This window comes from Amblyomma mixtum, chromosome 5 (genome assembly GCF_055824585.1).
Source record: "Amblyomma mixtum isolate Tamu chromosome 5, ASM5582458v1, whole genome shotgun sequence".
Taxonomy (NCBI): domain Eukaryota; kingdom Metazoa; phylum Arthropoda; class Arachnida; order Ixodida; family Ixodidae; genus Amblyomma; species Amblyomma mixtum.
The window spans coordinates 41002812-41022669 of record NC_143016.1 but is presented as its reverse complement, the minus strand read 5'-3'; the positions used below and the strand labels follow the sequence as shown (position 1 = coordinate 41022669).

Here is a 19858-nt window from a genome sequence, read left to right as displayed (position 1 = left end):
GACTGGCGTTCAATACGCTCCACTACGGCACCTCTTTTTCTCCCTATAGGCACTGAACCTCCACTGGACCTCCTGCGGACATCCTGAACATCCACAGGACGTCCAAGAGAGCTTCGGTGCCCATTGGGCTCTTTCTTCTTTCACTCCCACCTTCCTCCTTTCCCTTACGGCGCGGTTCGGGTTTCCACCAACATCTGAGACAATTACTGCGCCATTTCTTGTCCTCAGAAAACAATTTCTTCTTCTTTCATTCAATAAAACTTGCTTACTGGACTGCAACTTTTAATAATGTAATTTTTTTTAATGAAACGTCATTAGGCCTTATGGGAAAGACGGTATTCTTTAGTTCGTATGTGACCTCTTACAATTTCTTCCCCTATTTAAAAGTTCAGCAGGTGGAGATTATTGTCCTTTCTTGAAATTTAAACAGCCCCGCAACGGGTTTTATTAACGGAAATTATTGAATACGGGTTGCAGGAGTGCAACTCAGTGAAAATTTGTAAGTACAAAAGAAAAGTACATTGCCCGAGAGAAGTGCTCGGTTTGCTGGCCTTTTGAGAGGACAAGACCAACAAAAAGATACAAGCGATAGGAATAATGAGAAAATGAAACACATCCTTAGCCCAAGGCTTGTGGGAGCGAGAAATCAGCCGATGGCACCTTTGTTTCCTCGTGCACAGGCGACTGGCCGCAGCTCAAACGGCCCGTGACGTTGACCTACCGGCCAAACGACCGAGCACGGCAAAGAAATGCCGCACTAAAGTGGGGACAATGGAGAAGAAAAAAACTGTGAGAGGCACAGTTTTTCATCCGTACACACGCACTTATTTAACTCTCTCGCTGCCAGGGCAAGCGCCCGCAAAAGCCATTCTCTGTCGCTACCAACAAATGCAAGTTGCGACGAATCAGCTGAAAATATTTTCATGAAAAAGACGAAGCTGGCAGGGACGCGGGACGGACGCTAGGCTAGCGAATAATTTCACTGACGTCGGTCATCACGTCTTCGGCTGGCCTAGCTCCACCTAACAGCACCAAAGTCGTAGGGTCTTCGCGAATTGCGTAACATGCTCGTAGGGAATGAGAAACATTACATGTGAACAACCAAACACCGGATTTGAAATGAAATACCGCAATTATGGTTGATGGACACACGACCCGGGAGGCTGAAGAAATGAAAATCCGAAACTAATTGCCAGTGGTCAAGTGAAAAACTTCATTTCAATGCGAAAGTTTTAAAACCTTTATGATGATGATGAATTTTATGTCACAAGGGCACCTGTGGCCAAACAGCGCCATGGCACAAGGTATTTTTTTATTCAACTCAAGGTGGAGTCAAACACCCATTCCCCAAACATTTGACCCTAAATAAGCCGAGCACCACCGGACCAGGGGAAAGCTTGTACCCGTTGTATCACCGGTGGGTACCTGGCGGCACTGGAGATCGAACCCCGCACCTCCCGCATACGAGGCGGATGCTCAAACGACTAGGCCGCCGCTGCAGTACATTTAAAAACCTTTAGATCCTCTGCATCCGTACTCTTTTTGTCGCATACACTGCTTTCGCATTAAATATTTTATACGTGTACTTGTGATCTCAACAGAAAAATTAAAACGTTATCAAACTGACCTCGAAAAATGCAGATGGTAAAACAGCATGCTATGCATGTCTTTGCCAGAACTAACGAAGTTCTTCTTACTCGTATAGTGGATCCCTTGCGGCTTTCCAAAGAACATAAGGCCTCCAAAGGCGAGGACAAGGGTTGTTTTTCCTTAGACAGATTTACGGCTTTGTTAAAAACGTAAGTGCTCCATTATGGAGCTCTGCGCAGCAGTCTGCACGCCCAAACAAGCGGAGTTTATGCCATAGCTATAGCAAGGGAACCCGGACCCTGCATATGACCAGCATGGCTGATTATTCAAAACCGAACGAACAGCAGGTTGTCCCAGTTCGCATAGCCCGCAGTCACTTGAAATTATATGAATGTATACACAGGACATTAACCAGCGCAGATTGTAGTGGGTTCAGCGTGTGCTCTTCCCTCATGTCGACTGTGCATGTTAGAGCTAACCCAATAACTAATCAACACTGGCAGTCCCACGAAGGAGATGTGTGTAGTAAATTTTTGCTGAAGAACACAAGAAATTCTTAAAAATGTGATGGCATAAAAACAAATCATATAGCCGAAAATCTGGGATGCTCGAACAAGCGAACTTTGCAGCCATAGGCAGCTGTTCTGGCGCTGCGCTATAGTGACGACGGGTTTCGCCTATTCTGTACGGGTCAGAATTTGTAGATGGCCACTAAGCCAAAATATACGTTTAAATCTTCAATCGCTACAAGCGAAACCACCGGGAGTGCGAAGCGCAAGGTGTTCGCAGCGTGTAAAGTTATCCTGGCGGCTTTACAGATTCCTGGGCATCATCGTGATTTCGTTCACAGGGAGTAAGTCGCTAAGTGAGGTGCTGTGCACTTGAAACCACAAGAATGTCGCAATGGAGTGTTCAGACATCGAAGTGTGCTGAAAGATGTAAGGTGCACGTACCTTGACCCTGAGGCGATAGGGCGTCTGCATCTGGACGCGCACCTTGAGGTGCGCGATGTCGTCACCGTACCGGGAGGGAGAGGGAATTCGCTGCAGCGGGAGCTCGTATCCCGCAAACAGGGGCTCCTCGGGCCCCGATATCCGGTAGCCCGAGTTGAGCGGCAGTATGCACTTGGGCACTGGGTCTCTGCGACGAACGAAAGATACACCCTATGCAACAAATGAATTTGGGCCGATGACCCAAAGGATTCGCACCGGGCAGGCGTTATTGACGTATAGCTTCTCAGTCTATTCATCATGCCTGACCGCCATGGTCATCGAGGCTAACTAACTACGTTGTCAGTTCCCACTGGGGTGTTTCAACCAACGCAGACAAAGCGCGCCCACAAAAGCTCAGTTGCGAATACAGTGAAAAACAAAAATGCGTCAGCATGCAATGAAATGCGTGTGGCATAAAGAAAAGGGCAGATGAAAAATTATCGAAGCGTTTCCTTATCGGCGAGCATGCCCGCTGTATACAGGGTGTTTCACCTAAGACTTTAAAGAATTTTTAAAAGTAGGCTTTTTGTGCTAGAACAACGCTTTTTTCGCTATAGCATTTTCAGCGGTGTAATTCATCAAAATACAGCTAAGGCGTGCTAGCTAGCAGATTGGTGAACTAATGCTGAATAGGTAACTTTTTAACTAGTAACGTTAGGCTATCTAATTACTGAGAGGCATGTAGCCTACTGTAAGTAATATTCATATCAGTTTTTAAATATTCTAAAACGCGGTTATCGGCGCTGTGGCCGAACAAATTCTGGCTACACCGCTCCAAATTACATGCGCTTTCGAGAAGCTTGAAGATAAGGCAACCTCTCCAGTGCACGTAACTTGTCGAAATAGCCAAAATTTGTCGGGCCACGGCACAGCGGGTAACCGCGTTTTCTAATTCTGGGAACTTATATGTATGTTATTTACGGTCGGCTACACGCCTCTAATTATTTAACGAACCTAAGAGTTATAGTTAAAATTAACTATTCAATATTAGTTAAGCAAACTGCTAGTTAGCGCGTCTTAGCTGAATTTTGATGTGCCACACAGACGACAATGCTATGCCGAAAAAGGTGCTCTCGTAAATCAAAAAGCCTGTTTTTAAAAAAAATGTGTAAAATCTTAGGTGAAACACCTTGTATATTGCTCCACACAAGTGCATGTGAAACGTCTCATGATGAATAATAGGCAGTGCACCCCCCTTACGCCTTGGGTCAGAGCTCCAAGAAAGCAGAACCATTAGAGAAGTATCATGGGGGAAAATTTAAATGAAAGCTTCATCAGATAGACTTTGCAGCCCAACGCAACTCTCAGGTTATGGTGCCACTACTACAGCGTATCCGGCTTCGTTCAGGAGCCTCAGAGTTGGTTCATATGCATTGAAACCGAATATCGCGTGCGATCTGTCAAACACAAAATGCTTTTAGCTCCCATTCTCGGCAGCCTGTGTCGAGCATGGTCCCGACATCGCGGGCAAAGTTCGCGCTGAAACGAGCGGTCTCCAAACCTGAAATAATCGATCGAGTTCTGCCCAATAGAAACAACTCTCCTGACGCACCGGATGGGATTCGAACCAACCCAAATGGAAGAGGAATTAAAGAACTTAATTGAAAACACTTTGAATGCAATCAACTGAATTAAATACGCTTCAGTCAATACAAATTAATTTAATTGATTAACGAAATAAATGAACTCAATTGAACTGAATGCAAGAACAGGCCCGTTATACGATTAATGTATCCGTAAGGTACACACTTCGAAGTGACTGCACCACACATCACGCCGCTAAAGGTATAATCGCTGCATATTTCGTCCAGTGAAACAAACAATATACTGCAGCTATTTTTCGTAAGAAAGCTCCCGATGCACTGTTAGTGTTCCAACGACGTTCCGTGCTCTAACGGCGATCCACCTTTCGTTTAAGCGGACCTGTAGTGTTCCCTGGCAGCGGGGCCGTTGTCGACGGCGTTGCCGACGTTGGTGACGGCCCAACAGCATCCCCGCTCCTCGCAGGTGCGCACGTCCACGTCACGGTTCTCCGGGTAGCAGTCGAACCGGTTGTACTCGAGCACCGGGGCCTGCGGACAACGCAACGTTGACATTTGTCTAGATGCGCCGATCATCCAGTGTCACCGCTCAAGTATTAATTTCGAAACTGCATTTTACTTAGCCCCGAGGTGCGCATGCTCTGCTTAACGCAATAAAGCTTCTATGCGCCAAAATGCTGCCCATACGGTGCCCTGAGTAGTTAGTTTCAGAGCATGTTCGCTATGCTGTATTACCACCCAAACGGGGAAGTATTTCCAGCCGTAGCGAAAAAACTGCGCGCAATGGAGCTCACACATAGGAACAGAAGAACAACCTCCTGACTGTGTGTCCAGTTGCGTTGTGAGCAGTTTTTTCCGTTACGCATTTGTACGAACTCGCAGGCTAGTGATTCTGCTATTTCCAGCCGGTCATTACGGAGGAATAGATTGTAACAGGATACGGAGTGCTTAATCCACGACATCGCACGGCGAGAGAGCAGTCGACAAGCAGTTGGCACTTCACAATCGGGACAAAAGCGAACGACCGATAAACTTGAGCTCTTTACAGGCCTTAATTATCAGAGCTATTTGACCTCCCAATCCAGAAAGGCTACGGCTGATGCCGTCCTTTGCGAAAACAAAACGTTGCAGTCGTTGCCCGGCCGCCCTCGGTGCCTAGTGTATGCGCTGGTGCGTCACCTAAGGTTTGGTGTATTGGTTTATTGGGGTTTAACGTCCCAAAGCAACTCAGGCTACGAGGGACGCCGTAGTGAAGGGCTCCGGAAATTTCGACCACCTGGGGATCTTTAACGTGCACTGACATCGCACAGTACACGGGCCTCTAGAATTTCGCCGCCATCGAAATTCAGCCGTCGCGGCCGGGATCGAACCCGCGTCTTTCGGGTCACCAGCCGAGCGCCATAACCACTGAGCCACCACGGCGAGGGCGTCACCTAAGGGTGAGCAGATGAGTGGACAGAGTACTAACGGTCAGCAACACAGCGCACGCGCCATAATATATTCTGTTGCCAGGACGATCTGCCATATGCTATTTCCCAGGAAAGAGTCACATGAAGCAGCCATATTTTTATATGATATTTTGTTGGACTCTAAGGTTCACCTCTTTTTTTCCTCAGCTATCCCTTACTCGCTGTTTTCCTCGTTACTACACCGGCTTCGCTTTCAGATATTTTTCTTACTTTCTCTAACAAGACAACGCGGTTTGTTCGCACACTGTCCTCGTGCTCAAGGTATATGGACCAGCCATGAGAACGGCCTCTCCTGCTGAGCGCCGGTTGCGGGATCGAATCCCGACTACAGCGGCCGCATTTCGGTGGAGGTATACACAACACGTTAAAAAATAGCAATCGATTCACCATGGCCGACGTGCGCCGAGAACTCACATCGGGGCACTGTGGCTTCCACGCCGGTGTCTGAAACGGCGTGTCGTCCAGCGTAGAAATGCCGCCCGACGTGGTCTCCGACGCGGCAGAGGCAGAGTGTGCCGCGAACAGGGCTCGCCACAGCGGGCCCAGGTGCTGCCTGAAGACGAAGTAGTAGAGCGGCACGAAGATGGCCGTGAGCACGAACAGCACGATGACCACGGCCAGCAGGCAGCGCAGTCGCGTTGACAGCGCCGAGAAGTCGTCATCGCAGCAGCGTTTCCGATGCTGCTGCTTCAGCGTCGTGGCCCCTCCGCCGGCGAGGGCCGACTCCGCGCTGGTCCCGTCCTCGGCGCTCGAAGACGAAGCCTCATCCTCGTCCTGCGAACGCGTCCCATGCTTACAGACAAAAGAGGAGCGAGCAGTCTTTCGTAGAGGCAGCAGACGTCTGCCTGATAATGAACAGTCTTCGTCAGAAGTTTAGAGTCCACCGAGACCATGGCAGGAACGGGGCGCTGTTATCGGTGGCCCTCACCGCTACGCTGGGCAGGGAGACATGTTTCTTTTCACTCTCACGAGACCTCACTATCAAGAAGGGTCTGCTAGCAAGAGGGACAAGCCTTCTGGTCCAGACCTGCCTCTCGGCAGCGCTCACACTTCAATCACGGTAGCAGTGGACTCCAACTTTTGAAGCAGACTGCACTTGGCAGCATACTCTAGATGGGGATGGATCGTACAACACGCTGATACACGCTCACACAAAAGTCACACTCGAGCATACACGCGCATTGGATTGTTCACGTGAAGGTGATCAGTGCGGTCTCTAGGTGCGTCTAAAGTGTCTTCGCGGACAGCAACGCTCAGGCAGCACTACGTTTACAATCATAATTTCATGTCCGTCACTTTCTTAACACTAATTAACTAGAATAAAACGGCGATGCTGTTGAGGCAAGTTTGATCCTTCCTGCTCAAGTTCCAAAGGCGAAAGATTACGGGATGCGACACAATGTGAGATGAGAGTATATTACAATAAACCACCAACCACTAACCAGAGAGCATAGACAAGATATACAAAAAGCCTACAGCGGATTCAAAATGCCCTAAAGTACAGGAAGCGCGCAGAACAGCGACAGCAGCATCTACAGGAATGTACAACAACATTTAACTCGCAGAGCTGCGTCCTTGGGTCTCACAACGGTTAGTCTCAAGCGCTCAAGGAGAAAAAAGAAAAATTGCAGGGGACACGATATCGTATTGTGTTAATTCTCATATACGCAGAAGGTCATTCTCTACTTTGCGCCCATAGGCCCCTCGTAGTCCTCGTACCCCTCCTGGCGCCACTTCCCTGCGATGGCAGGTGTTCCCAGCGGCGGGCCTTGTGTGCCCAAGGTTGCTCTTCTCGAGCTAACAATCATTAGCTGCCACCTGCCACGGTGGGCAGTTTGCTCGCTACCCGGTGGGCAGGTTGTGATGACGACGCAAGGTCACTTGACGTAGGTGGCCCAACTGCTTCCTAGGTTGCTCTCAGAGCCCTGGTTGTTGTTGTTTTTTTCTCGCAACGCCGACAACGCCGGCGCCGGATTTTCTGGGGAACGCTCAACGATTTCATCATTAACGCTTTCGCGTTAATGATTATTTGTGAGGTTAATCAGCTGTGTTAATTGCGGAGGCACAGGTGAAAATGTCCAGCAGACTGCAGGCGTGGCCACTGACCACTGGCATATGTGACACGGCATAGCTACAAATCCCGAAATTAATTAATACAGCCCACCCTGCTGAAAAAAAGTTATATGATGCAATAACCTCATAGAGGCTTCATCATAGAATATCATTCAATTTGTATAATATAGCATACAATTTGTATGATATTTTATGACATCTCTATGACGACTGTACGATTTTACAGAAATGTATGACATTTGTAACAGAATTTTCTATGATTTGTATGATAAGTCTATGATATTTGTATGACAAACTGTATGAGTTTATTGCATCATAGAACTTTTTTCAGCATGGCAGCCACGCAGTGTTGATGAAAAAGTCGAAAAATTTCGTAGCCTTGAATTCCACAAGCCAAAGCTGAGACAAACTTACTTGAGCTTTTAGAGAAGTCCCAAAGCAACATCTCGAAGGGCATGCGTACAAAACGCCATTTACCAGGGCACTGAGGCTTTTCAGGAGAGTTTAGCTATGGAATGCTGCGTCTGTTTAAAACCAGAATCAATCAGAATTCAATCGCAGTTGGTCGTAATTGTTTGCTGATTTATTTTTTATACCTCTGCAACGACCTTCGCGATAATGGTCATGGCGTAATCATGAGTTCTCAGATTAAACTCGCAGCGCGAAGGAAGGTGGCAGAAAGTGCCTCCTTAAATGAATATAGATAAAGCTGGCAGCGAAAAACAGCCAGTGGCAAACATTGCTTCGTTAACGAATACAGCAGCTACCTGCGTGCTTTACATTCGAAAGGCGCACGTAGGAAGTGCGCAAGCCTTGGTTTCGAAATCGCATCGCCACGTCGGAGACTGCACGTGCTGAAAGTCGTTTCTAGAAGAAGGCTGTCGCCAGAGCTGTTTAGCGCTTTCCTGCATATCTACTCAAGAGGTGTGCCGCCCGAGAAAATAAATTGTGGAATCCATGCCTTGGACCAAAAATGCAAAAAAAAAAAATCCTTTAGCCATGACACGATCGCTGCAACATGTTGCAGTTGCGCGTCTCTTGCCACAGTTGTCGCTCGCGATCGAGTCGTTATACAGATCTGTTTTAGCGACATTTGGAAATGGTGTCACTGCGCGCTCGTCCATGGCTGCCTACGACCCTCAATCGAGTACTTCTACAGGTTGGGTGAGAATAATGGTTGTTTTCTGACAAATAAGCTTCGAGAGCTTCAAACCATTGCCTATCATTTTATCGTTAGCTTATTTTTCTGTGATTTTATACGACCAACAACGGGTGCCCAAATATTCAAGGCAAGCTTATTAAAAACTTACCGTCGCCACGAGAATCTCATCTTTGTATTTGTGTTACTTAGTAATGCGGGCAGCAATTGCATCTAGCATTGTCTTCTTATCCGCTCCTTTTTTTTCCACGCCGTTGAGTAAGAGTCGTCTGCTGCGTGTGCTGCTGCGCGGTTCCACCTCAAAAGCCCGGCCATCAGCTCACCCACATAACCTCTGTGTTATCAATATTCCTGCATCGATGATATCTCCTACGCCTACGAGTTTTCGTCGCTGCTTTCGCGCTCTGTTTGTCAGATACGACACTCGTGTTGCGGGAGTAACGAGAAACGCCGCTGTTGGACTTCGTCCACGGTGAAGTGCGCGAAACCAGGACGGGACAAGGAAGAAACACGACGACACGAGCGCTGACTTCCAGCTATTTATTTCTCGGTGCTGCCACGTATATCTACACATACAGGAAGCCCCAGCAAGAAATAGAAACGAACAATCTGAATGAGTGACGCACACGTGCAAGTGCTCAGCTCTCTGCTGATTGCTAACCAGCCGAAAGCGCTTTTCTTGACAGTGTGAGTGATGCTACGCTCACACACCTGTATCCCGCACGTTCAATAATTATTGCCTCGATAATTTCTCTAACCCGCTGGTCATTGTGACGGTCGGTAATCTGAAAACATTTCTGGTGGTCATTTTTGCATGCTTTTTTCTCTTGGTTGGCGCACGGGTTTCTCATTATGTAAAGCATCGACAGTTTGAGAGGCGCCGAAAACACCATTTCAACGCCAACTCGTTTGCATACCTTCTTTAGGTTGTGGGAGGTCCGGTGAATGTAACGGATTGCAGATGTTCTGCGATCATGCGGTCCTCTTGTATCATACTTCTTGTCAGACTGCCGCACTTTTTTTATTTTTTTTTTTTTTTAGTATTCCTTCAGCCACACACACCACTAGCGGCTCAGGGTACCCGAAATGAGACAGTCGTTTAATCTGTGATGCCAAGCATTCTTGAAGCGTGTGCTACCATGATTTTTTTTTAGCACAGTTGTGAGACCGTACTTGATGATGCTTCCCTTCACCAGCTTAGAATGGGCTGGCTATCGGGCGTCACTATCGGGAGCGCGCACTTTTGGCGACCTCGCCACCTCGTGTGGCAACATGCGTGCGTTCCTGTGACCCGAGACTGCGCCTGGTTTTCCAAACCGCTTAATGCTACCACGCTAGGGAAGCCGGCGGTATATCCCGCGTCCACTCGCGTGGGTGTGGCTGCGGTGGCGGGAGGTCGTCGTTTTCGCGCTCCGGCCCTCCATCCGCGATTAGGAGCGGTCGTGAGCGTCCTCCCCGCGAAGCCTTCGCCGAGCGCGCAAAGGCTGACTGACACACTTTCCAGAACGCGCGCACGTGCGTTTATCTACGTGCATTCGTTACAACTTTGAAGGGGGATAAAGCTTCGCGCCATTGGCCTGCATAATGAGAGCTCGATTCTCTTCTCTTTTTTAAACCAAACGAAAAAAAAAAAGGCGCTTAGATCGGCATTTTTTAAACAGCGCCTAAATCCTGCCTATGACTTGGATGACGCCTTCCGATGTTCCTTCGCGCCGAGGCCGCTTGTTACGATACGTGGTGCTTTACGTCTCCAAGTGCGGAGGTTCCTGGATTAATTCTGGCTACTTGATTTTGATTCCCTGCTGTTCTTTAACGTGAACTGGAATCGCACCTTACGAGGGCGCTCTTGAATTTCGTGAACAAATTGTGCTCTTTTATGTGCACAGTGTACAATTGAGACCAAACTATGCATCACTGAGAGCCAAATAAAAAAGAGCACGTCATGAACAGCGATCGAACCCGTGATTGGCGGTTCATTGCCAAGTAATCCGCGAGGAGGCCTTTGCTTTCCTCGGCTCTTTCCGGTATTTGCACGTGCTCTTCAGTCGCGATACGTGCAACTTTGACAACAAGTCATCAGGCTGCACGATTTCGTTTCTGGAAGCATTGCACTGGTGGAACCCCTGAAGCTCTAAAGCTCTGTATCGTGAGTAGGACCCTCGTCCTCATCTCGCAAGACCCCTTGCCGCTCTTAAAGCGCACCAATGGGGCTGCACTGTCCAGCACAAAAACAAACCGCGGGACCTGAAGACATTCGACCGAGGCTGCATGTACTTATGGCCCCACCATTCCTCATTTACAGGGCTATAGGTCACAGAAGGGCCTCAGCGTTGAAAATAACTGCAGCTGTATTCTTCAATTCACGGTTACTCGCCGTGGTGGCTATGGCGTTCCGCGTCTGACCGAAAGGTCGCGGGATCTGCGGCCACATTCCGATGGAAGCGAAATATCATAACCCCGGTGTTCTGCGCGACATCAGTGTACGTTAAAGACCCCCGGGTGGTCGAAATGCGTCCAGAACCCTTCACTAAGGTGCCCTTCTTAGCCCATGTGTAGCTTAGATACGTTAAGCATGACATCCATACCATACCATACCATGGTTTTCTGCCTTTCTAAGCTATTTCCTTCCCATGTTCTATGCTATATTATTGTAGTTTCTGTGACGGTTCGTGCACTTTTTCTATTCTGCTTGCGCTTTCGCTGCCCTAAAACCCGAAGCTTCAGGAATGTCTTTCTTGATATGTCGATGTACAGTCTGTCAGAGCATGTTTAATGTTTTCTTCACTGCTATACAAATATCGTTTCCCTGCTGATGCTTACTTATATTTTTTGCCTCTTTCGAAAGCCTGGTCTAGCCTCAGAAAGGAGGGCACTGCCCTTTCAATTACCGTGAAGCTTTTCCTTCCGGCTTTGTACTCTAGGAATAATTCTCTTGTTTCCTTTTTTTTTCCGTCTCCAGTTTTGAGTCTCGGTTTCGCAAACTGTCTTTTTGACATTCGTGGTGGCTCCTTTTCCCCTGTTCTTGTTTGTGCAGCCTGTCGCAAGGCACTTATCGCGTTTAACGTGACAGCGTCAAGACTCCCGTTCAGCGGAAAACAATGCGTCGGCCCGGCGGAGTTGTTGCGTCGAGAAACCTACGTCCTGTGCGTCGTCATGCGTGGATGTCATGATTGAAAATAATTGAAAACAGGACTTGTAATGCGAGTTAAAGGCCGGCGCTTGTCTCAAACGACCAAACTTTATAAAGTATAGTTGACTTCGCCTAAAGAAAAATTCTCATAAATTTTAGTCGTGATTCGAACCCACGACCCTTGGGTCGCCGACCATTCATGCTACCGACTAGGCGGTGTAGGCACGTTAAGAAAGAGAAGAGGACATTTTAATGGCCACAGGAGAGGTGTACTCAGTAGTTCACCTGACATGCTATACTCCAGATGAGGTTGTGAAGGGAGAGGGTGAAGAAGAGAGAAAAGGTGGAACGTAAATCAAGCATACACAACAGACGCGCACTCACAAACACAGAGGATCTTCAAACCCGTGCCCCTTAGACAAGCTAGTAGGGTTTTTGTCCCACGCGCAACCGATGCCGCATCGTACCAGGGTCGAAGGACATGTACAGGCGCAGGGCTCCGTCCTGGCAGAGTTTCAAAGTACTCAGAAGTTAGCAATGCCTTGTGGCGTGTATTAAAACTCTTGCAGCAGCAGGCCAAGTGTTCAAGATCTTCGCGAACACCACATGTCGGGCACAGACGGCTGCCTGACGTACCAATTTTATGAAGGAAATATATAGTGTAACAGACGTCCAATCGTATTCAGTGCAGGCAATTACAGTCACACACATCTATATTGGGTAGCATGCAAAAGTCACATGTGAGGTCAATACGGAGTAGGGGTCTGTTTTGTCGCTGCGCGTTACACCACAGAGCGTTGCGTCTGCCAGGATTCAGCAGTGTGGAGGAGTTCAAAGACAATGCGGAAACTGTGCTGTGGTAATTGTGATAAATGTGCGAAAGTGAACAAAGAACAGTGGCAGTGGCAAAGAAAAGAGATACCGCTGCAGAGAGCCATTAATGTCATCGCGTTGTTCCCCTAAACTTTTCACTCTACCTGAAGACTGGCTGCTCACCTCCGCTAGTCCGTTTTAGTCTCCCCTCAAAAGGTACATAGCTATGTGCTCTTCGTGCTTCAAAAGACGACCTAGACATATTCCTTTACGACTTCGTTTGTTTTCTTTCCATGAACACCTAGAGCCAATCTGCAAACCATTCTCTGAAGTATTTGTAGCGCACCTGGTTTTAGGGATAGAACACTAAATTCAAGCACAGATTTTTGCGGTATGCGCCACCGATCGATCGCCAGACACAACAGCGATAGCATATTGACCAGAAGGTCTAAATTATGCTGAAGGCTGAGTATACCAAGGTAGAATCTCGGAACAGCTAGGCGTGATGAGTAGCGGCGTTTGTTCTTCAGTGTTACGGCGCAACACGTACGAAGCAGAGGCATATAAAACAAAACCTAGTGGGACAGCTAACTGCGCGCTGTGTTAAGTAGCACCTTCCCGCACATGTTCTTCACGTAACAAACACGCGGACAGACATTACTTCTTGTTTTATTCAAATGGTTGATTGGTGAATTCAAAACTGAGCCCATTCATATATAATCTGTGTAGGTAAGTCTGGGAAAAAGACGTTTCGGCTCCGCTACTCAGAAAAAAATAAAGTTTACAAGTGACGTTTATACTCTGTAGATCAGCTTTAGGGCGACCCGAGGTTGGTCGCAGGGCAATCTCTCGCAAAATTTTCTCAGCGAAGCAAATCATGACTAAAGGCTAGCCGCATATATATTGGTATCATCGTTATCCTACCAAGAGTGTTTTAATTTGTCATTCGTTTACCTATACCTCTTTTTCTCTTCAAAGCAAGCATTCACCATGTCCTCACAACCGGCACAGCAACCGCTCAGACGCGTTACAAGTAGAATTAAGGCCAAGTTATCTGTCAAGCAATCTTACTCCTTTAAGCCAACTAGCCCAAGCAAGAGTTTTAGTTGAGCATATTTCTTCTACATTGGACACGTACCGATCCCACTGTTTTGTACGTGTGTCAGCTCGATTGCCCTCTCAACCTGCCAGTATCGAGTGGCGCTGATCCTGTCGTTTGTGTTCTACTTCTGTCCTCCTTCGTCGCGCCATTTTCGTTACATCTTCCAAGCATAAACCAACTAGCCCAAGCAAGAGTTTTGCTCGTTCCCTTTACCCTACTCTATTTTTTTTTTTCACAGGAATGCTTCACGACCATCTGATGCATAGTTACACTCTTCACTCCATCACAGTTGGTAATGTTTGCCTGTTTTTCGTAAATAATAGCTACCATAGTGTTTTCCACGTCCTGCACCCTCGAACCTTGGAACAAGTAAACTTAAGCAGGGAGTACATAGGTAAGTAAATCACTAGCCAGCGGATAGTTATATGCTTATCGGGGTTTGCAACCACACCCCGTTGTCATCAGAAACAGCGGCAGGCGCAGTCCGCCTTTAGTCGCTTGCACGACGCGTGAGCGATTGCCGCTGCTCAGCCGTTGCCTGACGAAAGGCACGCGACCCGAGAAAGGGCCTCAGTGGGAACGCTACTTGCACTGAGCGACCCAGTTCGTCCTTGACTTCGTTAGCCGAACCCGTGCTTTGAGTCACTATAGGGGCGCACTTGCGCTTACAGAGCCCTCGTTCTGACTCCTGCAGAAAAAGTGAAAGAGGCTTAAGAAGCTGAAGCACACGGGTGAGCTACAGAGCAATTAGGAAGCCAATTCCAGGCAGCAAGCGGTTTCCTCATTTTGTCGGTCATCCAGTCATCAGCTTGCTGCCAGGCAAGTCGGCGCTATTGACTGAAAAACCTGGCTCATGCATGCTCGACATTAAAATTGTACTGTTTTCTTTTTGTAAAAGAAATTATTAATGCGAAAGCATTTCCAGGCTATGTCGGCGCGGTCGTGTCACCAAAACGTGTCCGCAAAATGTGTCCGCAGCAGTTGTGACGTTCTCAGGAGAGAGCATCAAACGAGGGGTTGTGGTCGAAAGAGGATGATCTGAGAATTCTGCGCAAAAAAAATATGCCCATAAGACGATTAGTTAATTAATTATAGCCAAAAATGACAAAAAGACGTCGAAATAGCGCGAACGTCGATAAAGTGAGTGGATGGGAAAATAGCCGTGGACGACAAAATAGTGGGATAAATGAAAATAAAGTTTGAAATGAATTCAAATGTATTTGATGAGTGATAATTAATCGAACAAAAGGTTTCATTGACATAGATTAATTAGTCAATTAATTATCAGCAAAAACCATTGTATAGGCTGGACCGGGATATAGTAAGTGGACGGAAAAGCAACCACGGCGCCAAATTTGAAAAACCAAAATTGTTGATTGAGATAAAAGAAGGTATAATCAGACTAAATAAATTTATCTTTAATTAAGGCATAAGATAATTACGCCAATTCAGTACTTAAATTAATTAATAAGCAAATACCAAATGATAAAGAGAGGCGACGAGTGGCGAGGAGGCGTCAATGCTTTCCCATTCTCCCAATGCGGGTCGCCGCAGTGATCTCTTTTTTTTTTAACTCGCACGCTGTCCTGCCTTGTTAATCTTCTTCGTTATTAAAACTTGCTCTTTCTCCATGGGCTAATCAGTGGTACTTCTTAATTAAGCAGGAGGTGCATACGCATGTGTTTCGCAACTTCGGAGACTTACTCAGCAATACTACCCCACCCACTACTTCACTACGGCGTCTCATATAGCCTGAGTCGCTTTGGGATGTTGAACCCCCTAAACCAAATCAAACTAAACCAAACTTATTCAGCAACACGACCCCACCCGCTCATGAGTTACTGCGCCTGGTGTCGCAGCGATGTTACTACCACACGGAACAACGCTGCAGCGAAAAAGAACGAGAACATAGTTGAAGGGCCCTTAGACGCATGACTTGCACATTGCCGCAGTCCTATCAAGCACTCGAAGTGCAATGGCGCTTGATCTGTGACGGCTTCCCCCTCACAGAATGAAGTATATAGTGCAACGCGAGAGCAATAAATCCCCAACTTCCGGCACTGACTATTGGCGTCATCTCTTCGTTCCAGCGTTGCTACGCGGTTGCTCCAGCAGATCAGCAGGATGACGCATGCAGTCGTCGCCGAAAGCTCAGGAAGTGAACCGAGGCAGGCACAAAACCGCGGTCACGGCAGAACAGCCACAATGAGGCATGTGCAGCAGCTCCACTCCGTCAAAGTTGAACGAGGGAGAGCCAGCACACGGCGGGCCTGACAGCTGCGCGAAGCGAGCGGCGCAGCATGCGGGCGACAGCCTGTGCGAGCACGTACAGTGCGTTTGCAGACGCGGGCATGGGTGTGCGGGGGCTTGCGCACCCAGACCGCAGATGCACCTCCCAAGCCCCAAGCCGAACCACGTGGAAACAGTACCTCGTTGGAACCTCCAACGATGTTATGCCCGGTTATGCACAATTACACGTCTCTTTCTTTCGTTTCCTTTTTAGGAAACAGACATTTTATATATCTTTTTAAGTGTGTGGAGTAAGCTGTGGCTGCCCACTATCCATTTACATGCACTGAACCGAGAATGTGCGTCTACTGAGCGCAGTCTCACCATCCACGAGAAGCTAAGGGTTCACTGTTTCGTTTCTGCAAGTCGACGCGACCCTTTAAAATGCGATAGGTGGTTTTTCCCTCAAAACTCGCACTCCTTCGCTGTGCCCCTAAAGGAGCATAGAGTGACAGCTCATTACTTCGTGTAATCCATCCTTCCGCGGCATCAAGCACGAGGTAGGACACCGCTGCGCAGGCACAACTCTTGTGCGGGAAAGCCAGCTTGAAGATTTCAATGGGTCCGCCATGAGAGCCGGGATAATCGCGCTGGGCGCTTCCGACTGAAACGATTCGAAATTGCGGCTTTTCACTCGCTTAAGACGCAGCAAGCTTTTCCTTTTAGCTTACTTCGATGACGTGCCAACCCTCGATCAAAGAATCATCAAGCTGAAATAAAGCCTGACGGCCGCGTGGTCCCTCCCCCAAGACAACGAAAAACGTCATGAGAGGGATCTACTCTCTAAGCGTCTCTTGTTGACGCGACGTGGTAAGACTCCTGTCATTCGAAACAATGCACGGTATGAACGCACTAATAGCATTGCTACGCGGGGCATCTACGATAAATTTTTCCTCATTTTTTGTAGTATAGTGAAGCGCCTCATCTGCAACCGCGAAAGAACCGCAGTACAACGCGATAAAAGCTGGCTCTATGTTCAGTAGGGTAAGAGTTCGGGCTAGTTGGTGGTCCATAACACATAAATAACAGCGCAAACCAGCAAGACACACGACGAAGAACGGGGACACACAAGCGCTGCGCTTGTGTGTCCCCGTTCTTCGCCGTGTGTCTTGCTGGTTTGCGCTGTTATTTTTATGTTATGGCTCTATGTCGCAAGCTGAGAAGCGAACGCAGAAGCCTGCAAATACTATTCAACTTCCGCGCCGCGCGCGAGTTCATCGAAATGCGTCTATTGTTTGGATGACAGAAATACAAACGCGTCAGCTAAAACACGTTGAGGGAACAGATAAATCTCACGAACACTCCTCCTTGCGCTATCAGGTTTCGTCAAAACTCCAGTATTGATGCGAACCTCTTGTTTGCCGCTGTTCCACTGAACGTACGCCAAATCTATAAATTCCCACGTTGGCTCGGCTTAACCTTGTGCATTTACAGGTAATGCTGACACTTAGACATTGTCTTTTATTATTTAGGGCACACTCTAAGTGGACGCACAACTGTCTTAGCGGCTGGCAGCGCGATCAATCAACGCCAATGAGGAACAAGGCCACTGATAACGAGAGGCAGGGGTCTGCGTCACCACTGAGCATTGCTCCTGGAGGAAGTAAAACTCCTTCCTCCGGGAGTTCCTGTACACGCACGACTTCGCTTGAAACTGGCCGCGAGATCTGCAGAGATTTTTCTTATGCTAGTGCAGGGACCTTTTTTTTTTGTTTTGTTGATAGCACTTATAGGCCAACACCTCGAAATATTAGGCTCACTTGCTCCGTCGTAAAATATTTTGGAAAAAGGCATTTGAGCGTTGTAAATAAAAAAAATGCTAGAAATCACTGCGGCGACCCGCATTGGGAGAATGCGAAATCATTGACGCCTCTTCCACACTCGTCGCGTCTCCTCTCTTCACTGATTATTTTTTTTTAATCTTACATCACTTAACACTTTTTTTAACCTGGTTTACTCTTTTTTAACCCCTTTTTTTTCGTTTTATACTCTTTCGACGTCCAAGACTGTTCTGACGTCCTTCACTACACTGACTTTCATGTTTTTAATCGCCCCTAATTACTCCACATCAACCAAAGCTTTTTTGTTTCATTAATTAACGTTAATTAATCACTTTTTAATTTATTTCAAACCTTCATCTGGTTTGGTTGCGTATTTTCCCACAATTTCAACGTCCGCGACTGTTTTGACGTCGAACGGACTTTTTCGCCTCTAATTAATTAATTACTCCATATGAACCAAATTTGACGCCCATCGACATTTTATCATCCTCTATCACATCCGGTCATTCTTTTACTCCTAACTCTTCCTCGAACGACGTAAGGGCTGCCGACACGTTTTGCGTCCACTTTCTGCGGACACGAAACCACGAACATAGCCAAGTAATCCTTTCGCATCAAAAAAAGTTCACGGGGGCCTCGAAGCATACAGTATGAAAAAGGGGTGAGCACTTTGCCGGTTGTACGGTATAGGAAATTCCGTCCACGCACCCGATACTAATTTCCCCCTCTGGAGTTGCGCTGGACAGCTCCCATGCACCCTATTCCGCTGCACGAGTAGGAGCGGAGACGAAAGAAGACGACTCACCTCGCTGCAGCGATCATCGCGTCCCCTGGACAGCCGTCGTGGTCGCCAGGCGCGGTACTCAGTCGACTTGGACGAGGAGCACGAGCAGGGGCTGCATTGGCACGCGCACAGGGGCGTCGCAGCCCGCATGGGCGACCCGCAGAGCCGGCGCCGCAAAACGACGACGTCGACGCACGCTGGGGCGAAGAGAGCGTGTGCAGCTCGCCAGCCAGCGCAGCGGCGCGCCAGCAGCACGCACACTGCCTTCGCGCGCGGACACGGCAGCGGCAGGATGCGCGCCGCGCGAGCGTGCGGCGGCGGCCCAGCTGGGGAGAGGTGCGTCAGCAGCAGTTGCGTCACGCGTGAGAGAAAGAGAGGAAAGGAAGAGTCTAACCTCGCACCATTTTCTGTCCGCTGTATCGCGGTGAAGCGAGAGTGAGGCACACGGGGAAAAGAACATGGTAGTAGGACGAGAGACGAACATTTGACTGACTGACTGACTGACTGACTGACTGACTGACTGACTGACTGACTGACTGACTGACTGACTGACTGACTGACTGACTGACTGACTGACTGTGACTGACTGACTGACTGACTGACTGACTGACTGACTGACTGACTGACTGACTGACTGACTGACTGACTGACTGACTGACTGACAACTGTGTGGCGGCCGCCGCGGTGGCTCAGTGGTTATGGTGTTCGGCTGCTGACCCGAAAGACGCGGGTTCGATCCCGGCCGCGGCGGTTGAATTTCTTTGGAGGAGAAATTCTGGAGGCCCGTGTACTGTGCGATGTCAGTGCACGTTAAAGAACCCCGGGTGGTCGAAATTTCCGGAGCCCTTCACTACGGCGTCTCTCATAGCCTGAGTCGCTTTGGGACGTTAAACCCCAATAAACCAAACCAAACCAAACCAAGCTGTGTGGCGTGGCACGCACTCGCGGTAGACTGGACAAAGCAAGGAGCAGCGCTGAGGAAGGAAGACCCACGCGAGCAGGCGGTGAGTCACGCCTCTTAAACGTAGAAAAACCGTGATGAATGACTGTATGCCTCGCCAAAAAACCAATATGGAGCCGCTTCGTGTTCATCGCGTAGAGCTTTATACGTGACATTGAGCGCTCACGTGTGCTG

At 48.2% G+C, this 19858-nt stretch overlaps 1 protein-coding gene across 10 annotated transcripts in view; it reads right to left on the bottom strand.

Moving 5' to 3' along the window:
- Positions 1-19000, bottom strand: part of LOC149341873 (lysosomal alpha-glucosidase-like) — a 55653-nt gene extending 36653 nt beyond the window's left edge. For 5 of the 10 annotated variants that reach the window (XR_016282980.1, XM_089544122.1, XM_089544125.1 and 2 more), the window contains exons 1-4: positions 18745-19000; positions 5980-6366; positions 4506-4654; positions 2544-2730 (exon numbers count right to left, since the gene is read on the bottom strand). Coding sequence is in view for 8 of the 10 variants with exons in the window: in XM_089544122.1 (XP_089400248.1) it covers positions 2544-2730; positions 4506-4654; positions 5980-6366; positions 18745-18873 (852 nt within the window). In the remaining 2 variants the exon portion in view is untranslated. Of the gene's footprint in view, positions 1-2543; positions 2731-4488; positions 4655-5979; positions 6367-18744 lie in introns of those variants that run through there. The other 5 variants (XM_089544123.1, XM_089544128.1, XM_089544129.1 and 2 more) reach the window with 4 other exon arrangements.
- Between the last annotated feature and the right edge of the window lie 858 nt (positions 19001-19858).